The following is a 25,116-nucleotide window of genomic DNA, read 5'->3' as shown; positions in this document are numbered from 1 at the left end:
GCTGGTCCAGATCATGTCTAAACCTGACTGTATGAAAAATTCTGAGCAATATCTTTGCAATTAAACATTTTGAAGTACCCAGTCTTTAGTGTAGGATATTAATTATGATGATAATTAACAAAATACACTCACTGGATACTATATTAGGTGCATATTGCGAATAGCAGATCAGATCCCACTTTAACTTCAGATTATTTATGTTCAAAAAGACAGCTTGCGATAATTTGAGCTTTGTGATAGGGTCGTTACCCATTTTCTGCTTCCAGGAGAGTATACTGTGGTCATAAAGAGCTAGAATTAGTAAGCAACAATACTCAGGTAGGCTGTGGAGTTTAAACATTGTTCAAAGTGTGCCAAAAAAATATCTGCCACACCATTACACCAGCACTAGCAGCCTGAATTGCTGATACAATGCAGGATGAATCCATTCTTTTGTGTTGTTTACACGAAATTCTGACCCTACTATCCAAATGTCACAGCAGAGATGGAAACTCATCAGACCAAACAATATTTTTCCATTCATGTATTGTCCAATTTTGGCTGTGGGAATTTTAAACTTAGTTGGCAGGAGTGGTACCTGGTGTGGTCTTTTGCTGTTGTAACCCATTTGCTTCAATGTTCGACATGTTGTGCATTCAGAGAGCTAACGCTAACTGGATGTTTTCTCTGTTTTGGGCCAAAAAAATCCCAGTAGATGAGCAGTTTCTGCGACACAGTCAGACAGTCCCATCTGACACCCACGATCATGCCATGTTGAAGTTCAGCAGGTCACGTGCGCCTAAATGCACAAAGTTGCTTCAGTGTGATTGACTGATTACATATTTGTGCTAACAAGTGGTTGAGCAGGTGTGCCTAATAAAGTGGCCACTGAGTGTATTTTATCTAGCAACAAGTTCTTAAATTCTGCTGTGCAGCTTACCAAACATACACAGCTGTCTTCAAATGCCTCCATTCATCATAGCTGTGTCCCTGGTTATTTCAGGGAGGATCTGGGCTTCAGGCTCATCTCAGAGCAGGTGAGCCATCACCCTCCGGTCAGCGCCTTCCATGCTGAGGGCTTGAAGCAGGACTTTGTTTTTCATGGCTCTATTTATCCCAAACTCAAGTTCTGGGGCAAGAGTGTGGAAGCTGAGCCGAAAGGCACAATCACACTGGAGCTGCCCAAGTAAGAGCTGCTAGCTGTTTTTAAAAAGGAAATATTACCTGTATCAATATTTATCCTTTTACCAATTCGCCTATCGCCTTTTCTATTACCATTTTGAAAGTGCACATTGTGCCAAACTGTTTTGGTTTTTTTCCCTCCAGGCACAATGAAGCCTACACATGGACAAATCCCACATGTTGTGTTCACAATATCATTGTTGGTCAGCTGTGGATTGAACAGTATGGAAATGTGGAGGTGGTCAACCACAGGTAAGAGGATCAGCATGTAAAATGCTTGTACATAAAGTACTTGTTGAGAATTATTGAAGCATTAAAATGTCTTAATTAAAATAAGGCAAAGAAATAAAGGGAAATGTGATTCACAGTGTTATACTGTCTGCATTTGCATTTTAAACATGTTTTAATGTGCGATAATCAAATAGGAAGCAGCCTTTGGTCTTTATTACATTATTTCATGAAAAACAAAATGAAACCATTGTTATCACTGGCACATGCAGTAAAGTTAAATTGAAACAATGCTTAGCCAACCAAACAAAAGAACTGTGTTTTATGTTGTATTGTTAAGAGCAGTCTGACGTTTGTGTTACAAGATTTAAAATGCTGTCATTAACTTTCATGGGAATTTATAACAGAGGTTTTTCTTTCTTAGATAAAGGCAAGTAAAGAAAATAAAGTGGCCTCAAGCCATGATGTTTCACATCAAACACTTCTTTCATTAGCCAGCTAAGCTACGCTACTTAATAACGTGTTCCTTTTATTCATGCTTCCATTATAACACAATGCATGCAGCCATGAAAAGGAACACGTAGCACTGACCTAATATCTAAGTATCATGTGTTTCAAATTACGGCTAAAGAAAAAGTGTGATACAACTGATAAAATATTTTGGGGAAGCGTTGCTCTTGAAGAAAACAGACAGAGCAAATGAGGAAGTCTTGTGTGACTCATCCTGTTTCTCTTTTCACTTAGAACTGGTGAAAGGTGCTACTTGAACTTCAAACCATGTGGCCTTTTTGGAAAAGAGCTACACAAAGTTGAAGGATATATTCTGGATAAAAGGTAGAGCAAGATGTTCAGAGATGTAAATAATGAGCCGTCTTTGCAGAGAAGACTGATTTCAGTCTTGAATGTTGAATAAAATAGTGATGTGAGAGTGGGAGAAAATGCCTTCTCTTTAACCTTTAAGTCTGAATCTACATCACACATTGAAACATACCATAGGACACTGTGAAACATTAGTTTTCTTCCATATTACATGGAATGACAGTGAGTGTCAGATAGCTTATTTATCTGCCTATACTATCAATTTTTCCCTCATCCACCCCTCCCCATATGTTTGGGTGGATATGTCTGAATAAGCAGCGTTTTTTTAAAGGTGCTTCATTTGTAAATTAGGATCTACAAAATGTAGTATCAACCTATTTTAAAATTGAATCATTGTGCAAATAATCACTTAACAATTCATATGGTTAATAACTCATTGCAGTGTTAATTGCCTTTTTGACAAAATAAAAGTCAAAATACTCGAGTGTGGGAGAGGCGGTTAAAATCAGCAAACGGTAAAAACAAAAACGGGGGCAGTTCGATTAAAGATGGAGGATAAGCAAATCCAGTGAGTCATCGTAAACATAACTAGTGTGCATGATCACAAGAGCCAGACCAGATTTATATGCTGATAAATAATGTGCAGCAATAACAGATGCTAACAAGCAAGAAGATGGGAAGAGCTTGTGTTTTTTCTTGTTGTTTTTTATCTCAACGTGATGTCCAGGCCAAAAACTAGATTTTTGGTTTCATTCAAAACATTACATTTCCAGAAGTCTCCCACTCGCAAAAGTGTTGTGTGGGTTTTTTCTCTCTTTTTTTGAGCTTTTGTTATGTTGACACTAAAAACAGAATGGGGGAAAAAAATCATTACAACTGAAATCATTACTAGTGTTTGTGCCTCGGGACATTCGTGTGTGTTTGTGTGGTTATGGTTAAGGTTAGAGTACGTATTCACGAAATTACAACAACTCCTCTGAAGTCTGTGTGTGTTTGACAGCAAAAAGAAGCTGTGTGCTCTCTATGGGAAGTGGACAGAGTGCCTCTATGTTGTTGACCCATCTGCCTTTGAAGCACACAAGAAAAACAACAAAAAAGGGGCAGAGGACAAGAAGGGCAGCAATGCGGTATGAATTACTGAACACTGTGGAATCCCTTCACTTTACTGTTGTGATGTTTGCATGAGTAATATCATCCAGTGGTAAAAATGGCAAGCGACCGAGATCATTAGTGTTCATATTTAACACGTTCTGTAATGATGCATCTTGGCTGGAGCTCATCTGTCTGTTCAGCATTATTTGTGTTTGTCGTGCTGTTCAGGGTTGCGCTGAGGATCAGGAGGAGGTTCCTTCACCACCTGCAGACACTGTGGAGGTGGTTCCTGGCAGCCAGCTGCTGTGGAAAATAGCACCCAGACCAGCTAACTCTGTCCAGGTCCTGCTGATTAATGCACCATTAGATCTTTATTGGGTACTCTTAGAAGAAATCCAATGTTTTAACGTACAAACGCAATCTTTAATTGCAGATGTACAACTTCACATGCTTTGCGATGCAGCTGAATGAGTTGCATAAGGAGATGGAGGGAGTCATCCCTCAGACTGACTGCAGGCTCAGACCGGACATACGAGCCATGGAGAACGGTGACATCGGTAATGATTGGTGGTACTTAACCTAAACTGAAACTGGGGGTAAATTTTCATTTGCTTCCTCAAAAAATGTCAAATATTTTGATAGATCTCGCCAGCGAGGAGAAGAAGCGACTCGAGGAAAAACAGCGAGCTGCTCGGAAAAACCGCTCCAAAGCGGATGAAGAGTGGAAGGCGAGGTGAGACTGTTCTTCTTTCTTTATACTTTGACGCAGTAAACATGAAACCATGCAGGACTGACTAATTCCAGGCAATATTAAACCATCAGCCTTTGTTAGTGCAGATAAAATACCATTGCCTTTCTATTACCTCATATGAAGTTTTCATGGCGTATGAATGAATTAACAGTTCTTATCTATATGGTGTCATACTTTGTGTGCTGAAAAAGCTCAAGTTGTATCTCCATTTTATCTTCACTTGTCTTTTTTTTCTGCTGCATCCTCGCTTTGACGTTAAGAAGCCCTGCCCTTGGCCCGAGGTTAGAGCTGTTCGCTGTTCGCATCCGAAATGTTTGATGTGATCACGTGACCTTAACACATCTGAGTCTCTAAATTATCTACCACTGTGTGTATTTTCTATCCAGATATGATAGAGACAAATTTAATAAATCCGCTTTTCCTTCCACCAGCATGGCAGCTCCTCTTAATGGCACCAAATGCAATTACTCAATCACCCCATCTTCCCTCCGAATCATACATTTCTTTCTCACTTTCTCTTGTTTGTATTCAGTTTTGGCTCGCCCTGCTGGGATCTATGAATGCTGATATTTCTGTGATGTGTTTTTTAGGTGGTTTCAACAGGGGCAAAATCCCCACACCAGTTCCCAGGACTGGCTCTTCTGTGGTGGATACTGGAACAGGGCCTACAGCCAGATGCCGGACATTTATTAAAGGACTTTCTCTGCACAAAGCATGAACTGTTTTTATTGGAAAATTACAAGACCAAGCAATATGAAAAAAGTGTACTTAAACAGTGTGGCCTTAATCTACTTTATGGAGGTGAAGCTGTGCAGGAAATGTTTGACAGTATAGCATTTGCATTGACTTAAAGAGGTTTTTCTTTAAAATGGACTTTTAGCACAGTGGATAGGGTTTGTGATTTTTACTGTCCACCTGTCTTCTTTTAAATATTCATAATAGTGTTTTGTCTCCAGTTGTATATCTGTATATACTTTCCATAAATCCAGCCGTCAGTGACCTCATGTTATTTACATTCGCTCTGGACTCGCATTGCACTCGAAAACCCACTACTCGTCTAATGTGGATTGTGATTATTTTCTCCTGTATTTTGCTTTGTGAAGGAAAAAAGATTACAGAACAAAACCCACTGTAAATTTTCTGTATTAGTCTCAACCTTATAAAGATACATTAAGAACTGACTAATATGATTTTTTTATTATTTGTGTTTATTTTTTTCTGACTGCTGAAGACATAGATTGATATAAACCATGAGCAAAGCCTCAGTGATGGCAGTTTGGCCACTGTGATTGCGTTTTGAGCCAGAATATCCATATTTAGACATGAGGGCGAAGTCATGCAAGCTTATTGAGCAACTGACTGAGCACAGAAAAGAGACTAACATTAAAAAAAACAAAAAGAAAATAATTTTACTCAGCAAAAATTAAGATTTTGGGGGGGATGGGCCACAAATACAGTGCAGTCCAGTTCAGTGCTTCAACTTGAGCAGAGATGAAGCTTTCTACAGTGATGGTCCACAGCCACCTGTAAATAAAGTGAACACACACATCTAATGCTAGGCCTCAACAGAATCTGAATAGATGGATATTTAATAAATCGTGCCCCCATACGGTTACTTTAAGGGGAAACTAGAAAGTGCATTTTCTGAAGAAACTGCAGTGTGAATGCTTGAATCTGAATGTATGCATTGAAATGAATTAATTGCTGAATTTTAAGTTAAAAATGTTGAACGAGATGAAAAATACAGAAATTTGCACATGAAAACAAAAAAGCTGAACTGCTAAAAGCTGACAATCACACAGAGAAGAAGTTGGAAAAAAGCTGAAAATGTTTAAAATGTAAATTAGAAAAAGATGAGTAATGAGAAAAGAAAATTTAGAGTCAGACTTTTTCTATGCTTAAGTGCTTTCTATCTAAGATTCACACACATTCATACTCTGATGGATGCGGGCTAACGCCAAGGATCAAACTGCAATCTTCCAATTAGCAGATGACCTGCTCAACCTCCTGACCTACAGCCACCCCATAAACCATAGCAATTTGATGACATCCAGCAACTTTAAGGGGCAAAATAACCACTGACAACGCAAACTGGGTGGGTCCCAATACTAGAACTGTACTATACTAATTCACAATGAACTGTTATTTGTTAAAAGTCATCTGTTGCCTATATAATAATCTATTTGTAACCCTAATTGATTAGTCATTTAATGCAGCCCGCTTGAATGTGTAGTAATTTACATATTGCACATTTAGAATAATTTATGACTATTTCTTAGACATTTAAAATATTCTGTCACTCATTTAATGACCTCTATGAGTCACTTCTAATTAGCCAACCATTTAAAGTAAAGTTTCACATGCATATTGATGAACTGCAAATATATCAGAATATACTTACATTTATATTTATATCTGTTACACATTATTGTAATTGACTGCAGTGTTTAGTATCATTTAAAATAATCTGCTGTACATTTATTGTTATTACTTTTTATGACATCTCACTTATTTTAAACGTAGAGCAGATTATTAGACATTTAAAGTGATCTTATTCATATTTTTCGTAATAAAAGTATAACTACACTATAAATAATAACTATATATTTTCTTCTGTACTTAGTTACCCACTCTCTATGTGTGTGAACTGTATAGTAATATCAAAGGGCAAAAATAAAAATAAACAAAAAAGACAAACTTCATTTCATATGACTTGAGCAGCTTTACAGTGCACTTGAATTACAGGGCAGAATACAGTCTTCAAGCCTGTGTGTGCTAACTACCACTACTGCTACAGACAGAAAATAAAAAGCAATTTGTGGGGGGAAATCCATCCATGTCATTCACTTGAACCTTGACACCTTCAAGTTCTTGGTAATGTTTTGCTGCCATCACCAGCTGAGAGTAAATGTGAACTAACACCTCGCATTACATGAAGGGAAGCACTCCATCTATTGGTCAAACGTAGGGCAGACTTAAGGCTATTAGTATGAGTAAGGTGCGTGTGTATGTAATATTTACCTTAATTTTAAACACGGGAATGAACTGATGCTGTTTCTTATGGATCCTGTCTGTTCCTATACTGATTAATAAGGTTTTGTGTTAATGTGAAGCGACTGATATTGCGACAGATAAATATATCAGATGTTTAAAATTCATTCATCTATTTTCTCCAGTGTATGGAAGTCAGGGTCATGGTAATGCCGGAGCTTATCACAAGTGTCATTGGGTGAGAGGTGTGTTGCACTGTGGACAGATCACAGAGCTAACGCAGATAGATAAACATCCATTCACACTCACGCCTGCAGCCAATTTAGAATGACCAATTAACATAACATGGATGCCTTTGGAATGTGTGAGGAAGACAAAGTACCTGGTGAGAACCCACACAGACATGGGGAGAGCATGCACACTCCATGGGGAACAGCCACAGAGTCTCGGGATTCAAACGCAAGACCTTGCTGCGAGGCAGGGTGATTAGCGCAGCTAATAGATGGGATTGGGGTGGATTTGTTTAAAATCCACTGCTAAATTTATGGCAAATTTTGCTGTTGTGCTCTTAGATGGTGTTGTGGCTGCATTGAACTGAGTCTCTATCAGTTTTCTCACCTTATCGGTGTTCTGTGGGGAAATAAAAGTAGACCGTAACAGGTTTTCAGCTTCAGGGCGACTATTTTAATATCAATGCGTCTGGAACAGTGTAGGGAGAGTAGAAAATAAGCTTGCAGGTGATTTACAACTCGCTATCATGAGTTTGGCGTCATTGCTTTGTAATGAGCAAATATCAGGAAAACATTCCTGTGGTGGAAAAAAGGAACTGAAGCTTAGAGAAATACAATTCCGTTAGATTGGAAAAATTGTTGCTTGATTTCAGCCTAACTAGGTTTACTATTCCCATCCCTGTTTGTAATGATGTATTTCATTAGTTTGCGGGGCATCTGTTGATGCTCACTGGACCGACCACTCTGGAGGCTTTCGCAAATGCAACCGGCTTTCCATTAAGCTTCACATTTCGCAAGCAGCCCACAAAAGGTGAAGGCACAGGGGCTCCATTTTGATTTGTTGTCCCTAATTCAGGAAAGGAAAAAGCACAAAGAGATTCTGATCAGATTATACGACAAAAAGCTGAAACTCTCTGAAAGATATAATGCCCAGCGGTTCATGGATTTACCCCCAATGTGAAGCGATTCCAGGGCCGTTGAATATGACGTGGATTTGGGGCCTGCTTTCTCCTTGGACACGGAGTCAACCACTAGTTGGAATGCGTTCCTTTTTTTGGAGACTGAGAAACAACAATAACAGAAGAATTTTAAAAGCACAACTATCAACATGTGACTCACGTTCTTGAATGTTTTTAATACACGATGTCCTACCTGTAACCTCGTGAAATTTTCCATCACAGAGGCTTTTACGAGGTGTTACTGAGACACTAACAGCTCCATTACCATCATTTGCTTTGACGCCCACCTGGTAAAACATAACATATTTTGTCATCTCATGCAGCTTTTCTTTTGAATTGCTGCCCAATTAGCTGTCACAAGAGCGAGAGGTTTTACCTTGTTTTCCATTAAGAACACATTAAGGCTGGTCTTATCACTTTGAACGTGGAAGAGAAGACCCGTGAGGTGTTGAGGGCGCAGCTTGAAGGACAACAAAAAGTGCGAGCCAACGGTGAAGTAGTTATCTAGAATAGAAATGTTCTTTATGAGTGTGCGGATGATTGAAACACATCAGCAGCATCAAGATTTTTGAAATACAAGGCCAAACCTAAGACGATGTGACCGCCACCAAAGTATGTCCCTTCCTCTGCAAGCCCATGAAAGCACGGTAAGGCTTTGTGGCTCACCTCAGCTGCACCAACAAATACATCATTCATTTTGAATTCCCTTATACAGCTGATAACACTGTCTGTGGGGATGTTGTGTCCCTGATAAAGGACAGGAAGAGAAAAGAGAAGCCGGTCAGTGTGCAAACAAAAAGATGTGGGAAAATATTTGCCATAGCTTGAGTCTGATACAGACTTTAGTGTTTTTGCTTTTTGTACCAGCTCCCAGATACACAGGGTTGTGCAGGTCTAAAGATGATCCCTCATTGTTTGGTAAGCGGCCATCAGTCACACGGATCCCATCAACCAGAAGATGAAAAGTGCTGTTCTCCACGCTGAATTGAACCTGCGCACACGCAAACAAACTCAGCCATCCACAGAATATAACTTCACCATCACTGTGATATGATTGTGATATGACACACAGATATGAGAAAAGAATTACTGCATTTTTTCCCCTGCATATTAAGAGTTATGTCCTGATTGTTTATGATAAAAGTGATTTAGAAATTAGTTGTTCCTCCTGCTTTCCATTTATGCTCCAACAAACTTTCAAAAATCAGTTCCATTATGTAATTGCCCACTATGTCATTATTTTTTTTAATGTATTTTATATATTTTGTATATATATTTCTTGTTAGCGGTGTTTGAATTCCCATTGGAAGCTTTCTGATATCAGTAATTTTCTTTTCTGCACCATTTAAATCCTTAACGCTTCATTTTGGCACTGCCCGTTGTTTAGGGAAATAAATACATTTACTTTTTGAGAAGAATAACATATATATTTTCTCTGCCTGTGAGACACTTGGGAACAACAAAAAACAAATTGGTTTTTGTTGTTGTTAATTTTGTCATCCAATCAAAGCTTAATTGGTGCTGCTGTAAAGGTTATATTTGTTTGCTCTAATGAAAGATACCTGCTGCCCAGCTGCCAACAGTAGTAATATTAATTATTGTTTTTCTTTATTATTATTTTTTTATTATTTATTTTGTTTATTCTTTTAGTTTTGGTTACCTTTTTTTGTTCCATTGATCTCCTCTTTAGAGATATCGTCTCCTCCCTCATGTTTCTTAGTGTTTGCCTTTTTCCTGTGTTTCTTTTGCTTCTTTGTTCAATCCGATTAGTCTGACTTGCATTTTGCTGGTTTTCTAGTTTTCTAGTTTTATCCTACTGCTGATAAAATCTATGTGAGATAAGCAACCGAAATTCCCATATATCTGCAACTGTTCCTTTGAAATCAGGAGTCCAATGTTTAGAGCTTTGCTGCTTTTATCACTTAATATTTGTAATGAGACTTGGTTACAAACTCTATGCCAGTTGCCATCATTGCTCTTCTCCTTGTGCTGGATGATTCTGTTTTGACCAAGTGACATCTTGATCTTGCCGTTGGCCATGTACAGAGCCAGGAGGGGGACGGCTCCTCTTCCTGCGACATGGAGGATGAGCCCTTTGGACGATTTGGTATTGATATCAAGAGAGAAGTGAGGCCTGAGACACATGAGAACAAGAACAAAGTCCCTTTAAATGTTTATGAATGAATTCACAGCTGGATGAAGGTTTGACGAGGCACTCTAAAGGTTACCAAACCAAACCAGTCATGGAAAATGCCATTATAATTTTCAGGTTTTAGTATTTTACCTATAATTAAGGTTTTCTTGTGGGAGGTTGTAACTGACCCAGCTGTCTTTCTCATAGAGTTGGTATGCTCTCTGGGGTCTACATTGACTGCCAGCTGGAGTCGTAATCTGACACGCAGCAGAAAAATGACTGCTGTTACTATGTCATTATCCAGCAATAGGGGAGCTGAAAAAAATAATAGTTTGATGTGCTTACAAGGTTGTGCGTCTGGGGCCTTTTCATTGTAGAGTGCGGTGGGGGAGGCTGACTGCACTGACCAAAGATAATGTCTCCAGTTTGCGATAATGAGCTTAGATCAGCAGGTAAAATACTCGGCCTGTGTGAAATGAGGAGATTTTGTTTCATCAAAATTGAATCGTGTTATTGTAATAAACAGATATATATTGTGAGATATATTATAAAGCAACTGAAAGAATGTATAACAAACCTGCTTGTATAAAGATTAGCAATGCAGCCTTTGAATTTTCCTCTTTGCATGCTGATTTGGTCTGAATGTGCCGGACTCACATTTACATTGTCAATGCTAAGCAGCAGCCTGAGAAAATCACGACAACATTAGCGACGTGCTGATTTTAAATTTTAATTGCAATAAAATCCAGGTATCAGCAAAAAGCTGACAGATCTTACCCTGATGGCTTCCCCACTGCAGACACGTAATGCCAGACTCCATCATTATACCTTTCATTTGACCTCAGGGTATAATTAAAACTATAAAAAACCACAAAGCCATCGTCCAGGGACAACTGGAGATTGTGGACAGGTTTGGAGCCCTGCAGTGAGAGTACTACTAAAGTCATCTTGATATTTTCCTTTTGATTTTCTTTTAAATCAAAAAGTGTGGCACACGAGATTTACCTGAGAGCCGCTCTTCAGAACAACGCCCCGCTTGCCTGTGCTCCTGAAGCCTAACGAGACTCTCACTGGCTGTTCGTCCCAGGCAAACAGAGAATCGACAGAAAGAGCCGAATTCAATGTAGCTGCACGAACACCCTATACACAAGCCAGAAACACACTAGTATTAGACCCCTGTGTCTACAGGCTATTCATTTAGTGTTTTAAAGCTAGACAGAGATTGACTTTTGAAATAGGAAATGTCACATTTTTCCACCTACAAATGAAAAGTTAACTTTTTAAGTAATAAAGCGCACTATTGTTGAAGTTGAATACACTACTATATCCTTAATGAGTAACCACTGGCAACTAATTTAAGCCCGTGACAGTTATATTATTTTAATATGAATATAAGAAACAAACTGCTGCTACAGTCTTTTTTCCCCTGTTATTTCCAGGTAGGTGTGATAGCTAATATTGGCCACATCATGCTACTGACTTCATGATTATTCTTCACAATAACGATTGGTTCATCATGGTTCATGGATTTGTTAAGTGAGGGGTGTCTCTGACTGGAAAACTGAGATAAGGGGTTTGTCAATCACAAGGTACCTTGCCGTGAAGCGCCTCAATTAAACATCTATTTTACACTTAATGGTGCCATAATTTTCAAAAAGAACACGCTGCTATGTTACATAAGACACAAAGTTAATAAGGCAACAATTTGATGGGGTACTGAGATCTAAAAGTGAGAAGTAAGTACATTTGTACGAGCAGGTACAAACACACTAACGAGGAGTTTTCCTCCTGCTGTGCATTAGAAACTAGGCACATTCGAAGCACCGCTGCACAGGCATCAATTCTCATACTTAGATACTTAATTGGGCCATAATTTTAAAAAGGAACACTCTGCGTTATTATATAAGACACAAAGTTATCAAAACAACAAGTTCTTGAAGAGCTAAAATGAAGTGAGAAGTAGGTACAATTTCTCATAAACTTTTTAAAAGTCTGACTAAGGAGAATTACCCCCCTGCTGTGCATTAGAAACCAGGCAGGTGCCGTGCACTTCTGCACTGGCTTCACTACTCAGACTCTGCGGTTAAGTCCATCTTTTATTTAAAAAAAAAAAAAAAGTTTCAAAAAGTCTATCCTCTGATCATCTGAGAGAAATTTTAATGCAGATTTGTAAATGGTAAATGGCCTGTATTTATATAGCGCTTTTACTAGTCCCTAAGGACCCCAAAGCGCTTTACATATCCAGTCATCCACCCATTCACACACACATTCACACACTGGTGATGGCAAGCTACATTGTAGCCACAGCCACCCTGGGGCGCACTGACAGAGGCGAGGCTGCCGGACACTGGCACCACCGGGCCCTCTGACCACCACCAGTAGGCAACGGGTGAAGTGTCTTGCCCAAGGACACAACGACCGAGGCGTCTCGGTCCGAGCCCCGGACCGAGACTTACCAGTGAGGAGACTGGACATCCACTGCTGACACCTATTGTCCTGTTGTACTCGACAATCTCAGCATCTGCTTTCAGGTTATCCACGCATCCCCTGAGCGGTGCAGCTGTGATGTTGTGTCTGAGATTCAAAGGCAGACAGGCTCATAGAAAAGGTCAGTTTGATTAGCTGATACTGTTTTCTTCTAGACTACTCAACACACACATTGGCACTGGCATTTATATGTCATATAGTAATGGTCATGAGAGTGGTTTGATTTTTTTGTAAGTCTTTCAGTAGGGAATTATTTGTTTCCCTCCCAGAGGAAGCTGAGTTTGACATGATTTTAAAAGCATCGTGTGTTGCATTACCTCTCTCTGAGCTCTGCTGGAAGACCCCCAATGTAATAACTGATGTAGTCTGTTTGAATGTGATCTGTGGAGACCGTATTTTGCCCATAGTACACAATTAATTTATCTGCAATGGCAATTGCAAACTGCGTGTCCTGAAACAGGAAGCATATGCTTAGAAAGGCATGAATTTAACAAAAAGACTTTCAAGTTTTTTAAAGTAACTAATTGTATTGTTGTTCTTACAAACAGAGACACTCTTTCAGCACTCCGAAGTCTAATCTCTCTGTCAGCTTGTTGACCTTGTAGCACAAGGAAGCCTCTCTCCACAAACACACAGAAAAAGGACTCCTAAAACAGAAGAAACACATGAATTTTAAATCTTTTTTTGTTTGTTTTTTTGTTAAACATGCAGTTATATAAGTGCTTCAAGCATCTATTCAAAAATTAAAATCCTACGTTGTTTCCAATGTAGAATAACAAGGCATTTGTTTCTCGGCTGTTTGTGTGAAATCTGAACAGTCGCCTCTTTTTCCAGTCAGGATCCTTTATGAACGCCATGCGGTAACCTCTTCCTTCATAATAATCAGACACCTCTTCCTGTGCAATCCTAAACACATAATTTAATCATTATTTGACCTTTTCTAGTCAACACAATGTCCGACCTTTATTTTTAATTTTTTGTTTTATGCTTACTTCACAGTGTGCTGTTTTGCATCCATATTGACAGCATGTTTGAAGTTAAAAAGGCAGACAGGATTATCATTCAGGTAGGAGAGTTTTATGGCTCCTCTGTACTTGGGGTAACGCAGCTCCACTGGAGGCTATGAGAACAAAAGAGGACTGAAAATTGGACTGAAAAAGTGAACATGTCATTTACTAATGCAAATGATTTTGTTGAGTACACTCCTGTTCTCTAGGGCTCAGAAGCTCTAAGCTATTTTTCATTAACCCATTCCCACAAAAGGATGATGACAGACTGTGATAGGGACTTTGTATTTCAACTTCTTCACAAAAAGTACCTTTCTCACTAAATTGTTCAATTTCAGTCTCTGAATAAGACTGTTGTATGTCATTCATGCAGTCTATGGAACCCTATTTCCACAAAACAAATATTGTCATATATACTATAAAACAGTGATATAATATATAAAATCAAATCCATATCAAAATTGGGAGATCATGGCTTCCATCAAAACACTTCTTTCAGCATCAAATAAATTCCAAATAGTTTTCAAAGAAAACTTAGAAAATCATGCAATACGTTGAGTTACCCCATGAGTCAAAATCTTGACAATAAACAATACAATAAACCTTTTTCCGTACTTTTTTCTTTACTTCTTCCACCCATCAAGTCAACTGAAGCTGTGTGTGCTGGAAACTAGTTTTTATATGTTAGCTTTTCCTTTATTTAAAACCCATTATCTTTGGCTAAACAAATGAAAGACACAGTGTCTAAACTTTCTGTGTGCTTGCTTGTGTGTTATACAAAAGTTATCATTGCTATTGCAACGTTTACAATTTTACACAAGCTTATTAAATGAGTTTGAATTGGCTTTGAGTCGTCTTTCAACTCTCTACCCCTTTAAACACTATAAATTTGCAGGCAGGATGAAATGAAAGCAGAGACTTATTACAGTGAAGTAATCGGGATAGCCCCCCACGTAGAAAACGACACTGCCTGGATCCAAGTCGAAGACGCCTGTCATTGTGTTTGGGAGGTTACGTTTAGGAGGGAGACTGACACGCTCCTTTGACGTGAAGTTCTTTGTGACGTTCACTTCAGCGTCCTGGTAAACCCTGCAGGAATTGTTGGCACGAAGATAAGAAACATGTTGGTGACATCATGTAAACTTTCAGCTAGCAAATCCATGTTCATTTTAAAATACACTTCTACCATATGTACTCAGTACCTGTGGAAGATAACTCTGTCAACGGCTGAGGAGTTCACGCTTCCGAGTGTTATTTGGCTGGTTTCTATCTCATGAACCACTCCACCCAACTTATAGACACAAACCAACACAGCGTTTCTGATAGCCATTCCAATGTAGTCTCCAGAAGCCTAGAAATGTAATAAAAGAAACCTAAGGTATATTAAAGAAAAAAACAAAAAACTACATCATGCTTCCTGTGTAGGCCGGTATGCACGCTCACATTCTTGCTGCCCAGGTAGAAAACGAACAGGTTGGCATCTCTGTGTTCATCCTGGTGTCGTTTTCGTCTCACATCAGACTTAGCCGGGATTTTGTGATGCCGATTGAGGAGAAGATCGACAGCTGTAAACGCTTTAATGTCCTCAAGGTCTCTTGGAGGGTGAAGCTCAATGTGGCTCTTTCCATTGAAAGTGGTGCCAAGAGAGAGCTGTGACAAGAGACGGTAGAAATTGTGTGTGTCACAAAAACAGATGATCTATGTGTTTTTAAAAAAATAAACTATTGTATTCATACATTTATTATTTTATTTTTACAACTTAGGGGTAATGGAAACAAGGTTGCACTACTTTGAGTTCTATTTTTGCTCCACCAACTCAAGCAGAATTTCTGGGGTTTTTGGGTATTTCCAATGTGAATGTTTGCATCAGAGTTACTAAATGAAGCAGCTTCCCACATGTAAATAATTGTAATGTCACCATCCAAGTAGTAATTCTAGCTGGTAAAGTCTGTTTATTTCTGAAAGGTCAGACTCAGCAAAAAAAAAAATGTAACCAAGTATATTAGCTTTTTGACTCAGCACCAGCATTTAAGGCCGTATTGTGTTCAGCAGATTATCTAAAACTTCCTGAGAGCAGTCGCATGTAGCTGACCGTGTAACCTGGTTGATCCTCCAGACAACAGATGTCAGTCTGGGCTGTGCAAAAATTTAGTTTCCCATAGCTGGCAGCCTTGTTACTCCTGATCAGAGGGGAAAATACTTTCAGCTTTGTCTATGAATCAAGCCAAAATACAATCCAGCTATCATGCTCTGTCCTCCTTTCACCAAAAACAAGGGAAATACTGAAGATAATCTCTGCACACTCCAAGGCCAAATGAATTCTCTTTGGATAGTGCTTACATAGCACTTAATATATAATGTGTTAATTTGAAACAGCCTTAAGCAATATATTAGTACTTTTGAGAGTTTATAATGACTCTTCTATATTGTCAATGCTGATCACTCATCTGTTCTTATATTACTTGATCTTACTGTTGCATTTGATACAGTGAATCATGAAATATTAATTTCCTATCTTCAGCAGTGTAGTGATATCAATGGCACTGCTCCAAACTGATTAAAGTCATATCTGATTAACGGTTCTTTTTCCAGTAGGATTTGTTCTAAAGCGTCCACTTTGACCCGTGGAGTACCACAGGGGTCGATTAAAGGCCCTATTCTGTCTCAGGCTTCATACCTTAATGTCATGTAAAGAAACCTGGTGTAAATTGTGATTCCTCTCTGAAATTAAAGACAGATTAAATCTGTCACTATAGCTAGCTCCTTTTAATAATGAAAGTCAAACCTCTTGTTTAGTTTATTAACCTTTAATAACCTTTCATCATATTATTATATTTTCCTAATTGTTGTATCGATTGTTGTGCAGCACTTTTGTCAGGGTCTGCTGTGCTTTAATGTGTGAAATAAATGAACGTCCCTTGACTTGAAAAGTAAATTGCAAACATAATAAAATATCTGTCTCGGTAATAGCAGGTAACACTTTACATTAACAATCATTAAAAAATTGTAAATATCTTGTAATTAGATCAAAAGTTTGTATTATTGTTTTTGCTCGTATTGTTAATACTCCTGTTTGAGTTACTTCCTGTTTTATTGAATAATATTTTCTTTGTGATCGTTAATAACATCCTGCTTCCCTCTATTTTCTGTGCCACTTTTATTCAACTAGTTAATCACTCGCCCCAGCATATGTACCACCTGTTGTTCATTTTTCTGTTGCCACATGGTCTTTTAATGTCTTGGAGTCAAGCATTTAATTTAGTGCAATTTTTTGTGACATGATTTTATTTATTTATTTATTTTATTCATTTTTATTATTTTAAAGTTTTTTTGAGAAGTGTGGATTTTTTTAATTAGTTTTTTTATTTCACTTTTGTGTATTTGTTTGGCCTTTCTGAGTTATTTGATTTTCTTGTATTGCATTTATTAATGAAAGCAATGCAATACTGTGAATTTTTACATTTTAGCAGTGCTAATTTCTCTTGAAAACTTGAAGATACCTGCAAAGAACCATGAAGCTGAGGAAAACTGCAGACACAGCCGACAGCTTCATAAGGTTCAGTCTGCAAGCTACACATTTCATATGCACACTGTACTGTCATACACTGTGAGGCTGTTCCAGCTTTAAATCAAATCTGACAAGTCAATTAAGAAATTAATAGGAAAGATGAAATTAAAAAGAAAATGTTACCCTATTAACAAAGTTTCTTGTCTCCTCTATTATGTCCTTGATTCTCTGGATGCTTTCTGTCATGTTTGGGTGAGGTGACATCCTCCTACCAAGAGCCTTGACTTCTGCGAGCTTGTCACTCATCACAGGGAATGCTTTGTTGAAGCTTTTTACTTAAGCGGATAAAATAACAACACATAAAACCTTTAAATGACTGTATTTTAATTGCAAGAATATGTTTAAGGAATTTAAACACTTACCAGCCTGGTCTGCATCTGTCAACATGTCATTTATATTCACACTGATATTGGTTAAAGTTATTCTTCCCACTTCCTCGCTGATATTTCTCAGTCTCTCTTTCACACTGCTGACTGTAGCGTTAGCATCAGAAGCAGCAGTTTTCACAGACACTATCAGTGCCGCTGTGTCATCTGAAATACAAAAGAAAAACTATCATATGCAGATACAATAACTAATTTTACGTTTATTTTCTGATCTGCATCAATTCCAAGTGCTCTACAAACCTCTTTTGATCTCTTTGAGTTTGTCACCGATGGATGAGGTGTCGATTCTCAGTGATCTTCTTTTTTTCTTTTGTTTATTTACACGATTCCTGTGAGCATTTACTGTACGTGACACCGCTGTTCAAAAGAAATTAGAACACCTTTTCATTTTGCACATTCAAACTCAATATATTTGTCTTGATACTTGTTTTGTTTTTACATACTTTTAAGGTGACTTTGAGTGTCTCTGGTTTCCCTCCATAGATAACTTGAGTTATCTTTCAGCTGTTCAGACCTGCTGATCAGACCTCCCTTCTTCACATCCTAATTTATCATTCAAATATTGCATTAATATTTTCTATAAACACGTAGATTTTTTAATAACTCTTACTAACAGCACTGAAGTTACCTTTAAGGTTTGATCAGCAGCCCTTTTGGACTCCTTTGCTGCCTTCTCAGCCATTTCTACTGCCTTAATGATGCTGTCATAGGCCCCTATACCCAGGAGGCTGACCAGTGAAGTGCTGTTAGTAGCGGTATGAAGCGCTCTGTAACAAAATCCAAGATGGTCTATTATGTTAAACAAGAAACGGGGCCCAAGCTAATCTAAATCTGCCTTGCTTCTTTATTTGTTCTTGGGATTCACACTCACTGTTGTAATTCTGTCACCACTCTTTTGAGCTCCTTTGCATGCTCCTCTGCCTGGGCTATAGCTTCCACCTCTGCTATTTTTAAACTGTTGTTTAACTGCTGAAAGTGTTCCAGCTTGGCACCATCCAACTGAGCTGCTCGCTTCTCAAATTCCTGCAATTTAAACAGTAAACTTTAATGCAAAGTCCAATACTTTTGAGAAGTTATAAAAAGCTGCTTATTACTTTTTTAACTTCCTTAAGTATCGACAAATTGTCAGTAATGTTCTTTAGCAGATCTTTAGTCATTTCAGTCCCAGGATGGAGAGTGCTTTGTTCTTTATCCAGCTGAGCTTTAAGATGCTGGAAAAAGAAGAAAGATAAAACAGTGTGTCATCAGAAATGTATGACATGGCCAATGAGAGCTTTATTTCCCATTACCTGCAGCTCCTGTAGGGCAGTACGACTCTTGAGGTTAAGACCCCTTGCTCTGTCAACTCTGTCCTCTGCATCCAACAGCAGCTCGCCCAACTCTCTCACAGCAGAATGTGAGGCCATGAGAGAGTCTCCACTCTGAAGCAGGATGAGTTGTTTCATTTCTGCAGCAGCTATCATGTCGTTGCTGATGAGTTCTAACACTGAAGAGAGTATGCAAAATTTAGATATCAGAGTTATTTGATATTGGCCACAGAATGTCTTCTAACTCTAATTTTGACAATTATATTTTCATTAATTATGAAATTATTAATCTGCAGTTGTGTTTCTGAAATGGTTTGGCTGATTGTTCATGTCCTCTGTTCTGTTTAAAGATCTGAGACGCATTCCTGCCACTACAGTTAGGTCCATATATATTTGGACACTGACACAAGGTTTTATCATTTACTGAAACATATTCCAATCATAGTTACATCATGGACTTGGACATTATCTGTAGACTCAGCTTTCATTTGAGGGTATCCACATTCAAATCAGATGAAGGTGTGGGCAGTTTCTTCATACTGTCATTATCAATTAAACAGAGAAAAGACCTGGACTTAATTTGAGGTGTGGTGCTTGAATTTGGAAGATTTTCCTGTGAAGATGCGGTCAGAGGAGCTCTCCATATCTTTTTGTTCAACCTACTGAACGAAAGCCAAAGGCCTGCACTTCAACTGCATCTGAGTTGTTTTGTTGGAAATCATTGTTGTAAAGTACAGAACTAAAATTGGAAAAAAGTTGTCTCTGTCCAAATATTTATGGAGCTAACTGTATATCTGCCACATATTTGTGTTTGCTCTGGTTCAATAAACGGTGAGAGCCTGGGTCACATACACTATGGGAGTCAAAACTATCTCCACATCCAGACTATTTGATTTGCACACACAGATTAATCTTGCTGCCAGTCAGTCAAGAGTGGAGGATTAAAGTGAGAATCACCCCAAATATGGAAGTATAGGTCAAACCAAGGAAGTATACTGGGCCTGATGTTTTCATGAGAATAATTCTGCTATCTGGGCATAGATGGATGTATCGACCCATTCGGTATAAAGGTACATGCTGGCTACTTAGCCTAGCATAAATACCGTAAACAAGAGGAAGAAGAGAACATCTGTAGTGTGTAAAGTAGTCACCTTTTTAGTTATTGGTGGGTATTTGTTCCTATTTCCATTTGATTTCAGCAGATATGCTGCAGTTTCATTTTTAGCAAACGGACATGCCAGTTGGTTATTTCTTAAAATGTCAATTAAATCTTTATACAGTCATTTTTATATAAAAACATTAGTGAATTCTCAACTGGTGAAAGGGGGTTGGTCTTTGTGGAATAATTTAACATGAAACACAATGTTTGTATTTAAAATACTAAATGCCAATGTGTCCATTTTCAGCCCCACTCTCTCTCCTCATAAGCATACTGTAATCTCTATGCTCAAGGAAAAAAGATCTCTAACATTTATGTGCCTTCTCCTGCTCGCTTCCTGCTTTGTCCCTCTGAGCAGTGCAGCCTCTCTTTCTCATTTCCTGCATGATGCGCTGAGCTTCTTCCATCATCCTGCCTTTGTCCTTTTCAGAGAGAGAAACTGAATCTTCAGGTTTCGCCTCAGTTAGCTGCTTTATCAGATCTGACAAGAGGAGAGACAGTGCTGTTAAATGATATAAATGGTAAAAATGGCCTGTATTTATATAGCGCTTTACTAGTCCCTAAGGACCCCAAAGCGCTTTACACATCCAGTCATCCACCCATTCACGCACACATTCACACACTGGTGATGGCAAGCTACATTGTAGCCACAGCCACCCTGGGGCGCACTGACAGAGGCGAGGCTGCCGGACACTGGCGCCACCGGGCCCTCTGACCACCACCAGTAGGCAACGGGTGAAGTGTCTTGCCCAAGGACACAACGACCGAGACTGTCCAAGCCGGGGCTCGAACTGGCAACCTTCCGATTACAAGGCGAACTCCCAACTCTTGAGCCCGATGCCCACTTTGACATAACAGGTAATTCGGTTTCCTTAACAAGTGTCACAAAGTCTTTGGCAGGAGAGGCAGGAAAGGTCTGCTTGTACCTGATATCACTGAGCAGAAATTATTAAAGTTAGGAACACTCCAACTTCACGCTGATAAGACCACATATATTTTCATATTTCAGAGATGTACCTTGTATTGGTGTGAGAAGACCTCCTGTTTTAAATAGATCTTCTGCCTTTAACTTCGTTTCATTTGCAGACTCCAAGGTCTTCTTCAAATATGATGTAATGTCAAGGTTCTGGTAAAATTTTGGAAAATATTTAAATATATTTAATAATAAGCCAACATAAAGAGCTGGGAAAGCTCCCTGTGGGTTCTCTGTCTTTCATTCTATTTGGCTATCCTCTACTATTCTAATATGAGTTTGCATTTACAATTAAAAAGGAAAAATTATCAGTCTCTTGGATGAGTTACATTTTGATTAGCATGGGAAAATTCACTCCAGGTACCTCATCACTCAGTTGAGACAAGTCATATCTGTCAGCAGCCACATCTGCTTCCAGCTGTTCAACCTTTGGATCCAGGAGTCTCACAGCAGTACTGTGCCTCCCCATCTGTACCTAAGAAACATTAGATAAGAAGTACTTTGAACTTGGATAAATGTTGCTGCATGATCTGAAATAGCAAATATTCTCAAGGGCAGTGTATTTTCTCAGAAAAACACCTATTCCCTGTGTGAATCGCTACCTTTGCTTCAGATATGTTAGCCTCCAGGTTGTTCAGAGTAGATCGTGATACAGGACTATGACTGATGTTCTGCAGCTGCTGCTTCAGCCAAACCAGATCATCATCCATCTTCTCCGAGTCCACCAGCAAAGTGTAAGTACAGCTGTCACACTCTGCTGGTAAAGGCAAGATGAAATGTAGTGAGTCTTAGTTTTATAGGTCAAAACACGACTGCAAGATGAACTTTCAACACAGACTCACCATGACAGTGATCCCCACAGTTACTATTACCAGATGTGATGCACTCTGTTGAAAGGAAAAAATAGTAAAGTTGGATCTCATCACATGAAGGCCACTTTAGCTTTCATATTAGCCCATGTATGCAAATCCATATATGGAGATACAGGCTACAAAAATATACAGTAAGTATAAGTAAGTTGTAGGAAATCAAACAAACAACAAACAACCAAAAATACATAAATAAATAAATAAATACAATTTCATTTAAAATGTATATATACAATAATATTAATTTTATGCCTTAAATAACTAAAATTACATCAAGAACATGTAATTAAATTAGATGCTGAGGAGCATGCCCGAGAAATATGAGAAGAATTGAAAGCAGACCTTCATTAAAGCAAAATAAATTGCAACCAGACACTCTGTACCCATGGAGGTCATGTTTAGTCTCTCACAGCTCAATGACTACAGACACCGTCCTTCAGCAATGTTTTCACTCTATGTTACTGAGTGGTGATTTCCTCAGCTGTATTTGTAGACTATACATTACAGATGCATTGCAAAGTGAACCTGGAGAAAACATCGGTGCACTTCTGGCACAAAGGGATTGAGATCTTTTTTTTCTCAATGAGTAATTATCTATTTATTCATTACTTATTATGTATTTCTTTATTGCATAAATAGTCACCTCCAGTCAGAGAATCACACATGTTCAAACCATTCTTCTTGCAGTTGCAGGGCTTGCACATGCCCCCATGCACCATGGGATTGCCATAATAACCAAATGCACATCTTAAAAGGGGGAAAAAACACGAGAAAAGTAAATAAGTTTGAGGGTTGGGGCGTTTGCTGCAAAGATGAAGATGCAAATGATGTACGGTTACCTCTCACATCTGACTCCACTGTAACCATGTTTACACAAACATTCCACCACTCCTGAGCCAACATCGAGGCAGGCCAGTGCAAAACTAAAACAAAGAGTGAAGGTCTTCATATTCACGCAAAACAAGGAAAAGGAAAGCTGTGCAGGAAGAGTAGGACATAAACAGATACTGACTTGTTCTCTGTAAAGGGACATGGACAGGCACGACAGGTTCTGTTCACTGGATCTTCAAAATAACCCTCCTTGCAACGTTCACAGCGATTTCCTGCAGTGTCGAACTGACATTTCTAGAGGCCAGTTAGATCAAACAAAAGAAAAGGAACATGGTTTCCATCTGGCCCAGCAGCGTGACTACAAATGCTACAACACTGACATCTGCTACAATATTGTTTCTCAGCAGCAGAGACATCACTTGTATCTGAGTAATTATTGTCTTTTTGTGTGTGCATGTGTGAGTCAGCACCCACCACACAGTTCCCTGTACGCTCATCACCCTCATCGGAGAGCCCATTGCAGCTGCATGGCACACACTGGCCCCTGTTCGGTCCGGCCCACTCTCTGTAGAAGCCAGAGCTGCACTTCTGTAATGACACAGCGAGATGAACAGTCGACTATGGGGCGATTAACATAATGGAAAACTCCAGGGGTGCTTGACCTACTTTAAAGTAATGCATTACCACAAATCAATCATTATACAAGGTGTAAATGCAGTTCTTGCTGTAGTATTTGCTGTAAAGTGCACTGTAAGAAAAAGTCCTAATATAAAAGTATTTTACAGTTTTGATCTGTTCTTCTAGAATATCATTAAATTTACATAAATAGACTGTGATTTCACATTTCAAATGTAAATTAATGTAAAATCACTGTAATGTAATAAAACATAATTTCCTTGTTTTGTAAATGTATTTGTCTGTACATATGCATATTTAGATTGTTAAAATACATTCACAAATGCATCATGATTGCACAAATATTTGTCCGTTATGTGAAGGATTGAACTGTTAAATTCAAATGTAATGCTATGGAAAAATATATAACATGATTCCTATAAACTTTGTTTACATCAAATAATTATTACTATTATTGCTATTTAGGGTGATCGTGGCTCAAGAGTTGGCAGTTTGCCTTGTAATCAGAAGGTTGCCAGTTCGAGCCCCGGCTCGGACACTTTCGGTCGTTGTGTCCTTGTTAAAGACACTTCACCTACTGGTGAGGGGCCGATGGTGCGATATGGCAGCCTCGCCTCTGTCCCAGGGCATGCAATGCATTATTATTTAAACCAACTGTTAACTGTATATTTCTGTACATTTAAGTATTATTATTCATATTGCCACATTCATTGACCTTGTTTATAGGTAATTTCATTGTTTGATCACGTTAAAATGCTCCTAATTTAATGTTTAAAAGCACATGAAAAAGGCAAAATCCCATGTAAAATTAGGGCAACAAACTGTATTGTCATTACTGAAAATAACCATATTTTTATGGGAAAGTTATTTTCTGTTATTTCATGGTATTATTTTGGCGCCCCAGCTGCCGGAATATTACTGTTTTTCTAGGATTTTTTTTTTTTAACAGTGTGGTGTGCGACATAGAGATACGTATTGAAGAGCATGTGCATGTTGGAAATGAGTCTGCTCCAGGTTATTATATATCCAAGTAAAGGTCTGGTGAGCTTAGGATATCTGGCACGTAAAAAAACTCATGTCTGATAGTGACTGCACAAGAGTTAATAGTAGCTTTATATGCTCAGATCACAAAAACCGAGTCACTAAGATTTCTTGACCTTGTTTTCTCTCACTGCACATAATGTAATAACAAACAGTAGTATAGAAAATAAGAAGGAAAAACACAGTGAGTAACAGATAAGCCAAAAAGCAGCTGCATTACCTGAGTGGCAGCACCTGCTGTCTGGTTGCTGAAGGAAGGATCACAGAACGTTTTCCTGCTGTGCTGCTTCTGACGGATCTGAGTGCGTCTGTCATGCCAACACTTTGGATATTTCTGAGCAGAGGGACAACTTGGAGCAAAGCAGAGCAAAAACAAAGGCGCTGCAATGCAAAGCCAAGAAGCAGCCCACTGCATTTTAAGTCTTTCAATGAGCCCTGTGAGTGTATTAAAAAAATCCTCCCTGCTAGGAGGGAGCTTCGACTGAAC

General features: G+C 38.7%; 2 protein-coding genes across 5 annotated transcripts in view; one reads left to right on the top strand and one right to left on the bottom strand.

Annotated features, from left to right (window-relative positions):
- Window positions 1–5,232, top strand: part of osbpl1a (oxysterol binding protein-like 1A) — a 32,279-nt gene extending 27,047 nt beyond the window's left edge. Inside the window, exons 21-29 of one of the 3 annotated variants that reach the window (XM_086281587.1) lie at window positions 983–1,165; window positions 1,306–1,413; window positions 2,134–2,223; window positions 3,209–3,335; window positions 3,529–3,642; window positions 3,734–3,857; window positions 3,943–4,033; window positions 4,315–4,332; window positions 4,642–5,232. In XM_086281587.1, the coding sequence (XP_086137713.1) occupies window positions 983–1,165; window positions 1,306–1,413; window positions 2,134–2,223; window positions 3,209–3,335; window positions 3,529–3,642; window positions 3,734–3,857; window positions 3,943–4,033; window positions 4,315–4,332; window positions 4,642–4,744 (958 nt within the window). In that variant the 3' untranslated portion in view covers window positions 4,745–5,232. Of the gene's footprint in view, window positions 1–982; window positions 1,166–1,305; window positions 1,414–2,133; window positions 2,224–3,208; window positions 3,336–3,528; window positions 3,643–3,733; window positions 3,858–3,942; window positions 4,034–4,311; window positions 4,333–4,641 lie in introns of all 3 variants that reach the window. The other 2 variants (XM_086281586.1, XM_086281588.1) reach the window with 2 other exon arrangements.
- lama3 (laminin, alpha 3) lies at window positions 4,565–25,091 on the bottom strand. Of its 2 annotated transcripts, XM_086281584.1 has the most exons (38): window positions 24,850–25,091; window positions 23,427–23,540; window positions 23,134–23,246; window positions 22,961–23,044; window positions 22,765–22,868; window positions 22,095–22,139; window positions 21,855–22,009; window positions 21,617–21,727; window positions 21,297–21,405; window positions 20,590–20,760; window positions 19,103–19,299; window positions 18,908–19,024; window positions 18,685–18,836; window positions 18,442–18,580; window positions 18,257–18,356; window positions 18,054–18,170; window positions 17,790–17,960; window positions 17,551–17,702; window positions 15,303–15,509; window positions 15,062–15,210; window positions 14,786–14,948; window positions 13,845–13,972; window positions 13,608–13,758; window positions 13,395–13,499; window positions 13,170–13,303; window positions 12,822–12,939; window positions 11,371–11,505; window positions 11,143–11,285; window positions 10,943–11,050; window positions 10,711–10,831; window positions 10,516–10,622; window positions 10,185–10,365; window positions 9,073–9,222; window positions 8,819–8,978; window positions 8,608–8,735; window positions 8,425–8,518; window positions 8,223–8,333; window positions 4,565–8,119 (listed from the first exon to the last, which is right to left on the bottom strand). In XM_086281584.1, the coding sequence occupies exons 1-38, from the start codon at window positions 25,042–25,044 to the stop codon at window positions 7,974–7,976; spliced, it is 5,085 nt and encodes a 1,694-aa protein (XP_086137710.1). In that variant the 5' UTR covers window positions 25,045–25,091; the 3' UTR covers window positions 4,565–7,973. The 2 variants fall into 2 exon arrangements, with proteins under 2 accessions (XP_086137710.1, XP_086137711.1); XM_086281585.1 differs by lacking the exon at window positions 18,908–19,024.
- Between the last annotated feature and the right edge of the window lie 25 nt (window positions 25,092–25,116).

Source organism: Aulonocara sp. 'chitande type north' Nkhata Bay, linkage group LG23 (genome assembly GCF_057382095.1).
Source record: "Aulonocara sp. 'chitande type north' Nkhata Bay isolate Kocher_YH1m ecotype deep benthic linkage group LG23, A_spYH_male_GT1.1, whole genome shotgun sequence".
NCBI classification, from domain to species: Eukaryota; Metazoa; Chordata; class Actinopteri; order Cichliformes; family Cichlidae; genus Aulonocara; species Aulonocara sp. 'chitande type north' Nkhata Bay.
Note: the sequence above shows the minus strand (reverse complement) of the source record. Positions and strands in the feature narration are given on the sequence as shown.

What these genes read in the sequence shown, in the direction of transcription:
- lama3 (XM_086281584.1), bottom strand. Translation starts at nt 25,044, where the DNA reads ATGCAGTGGGCTGCTTCTTGGCTTTGCATTGCAGCGCCTTTGTTTTTG. An exon ending in CCAGCAGAGCTCAGAGAGAG is followed by an intron (nt 12,940 to 13,169) that starts GTAATGCAACAC and finishes TTTGAATCTCAG; the next exon opens with ACACAACATCACAGCTGCAC. An exon ending in CAAAAAGCAAAAACACTAAA is followed by an intron (nt 8,979 to 9,072) that starts GTCTGTATCAGA and finishes GTCCTTTATCAG; the next exon opens with GGACACAACATCCCCACAGA.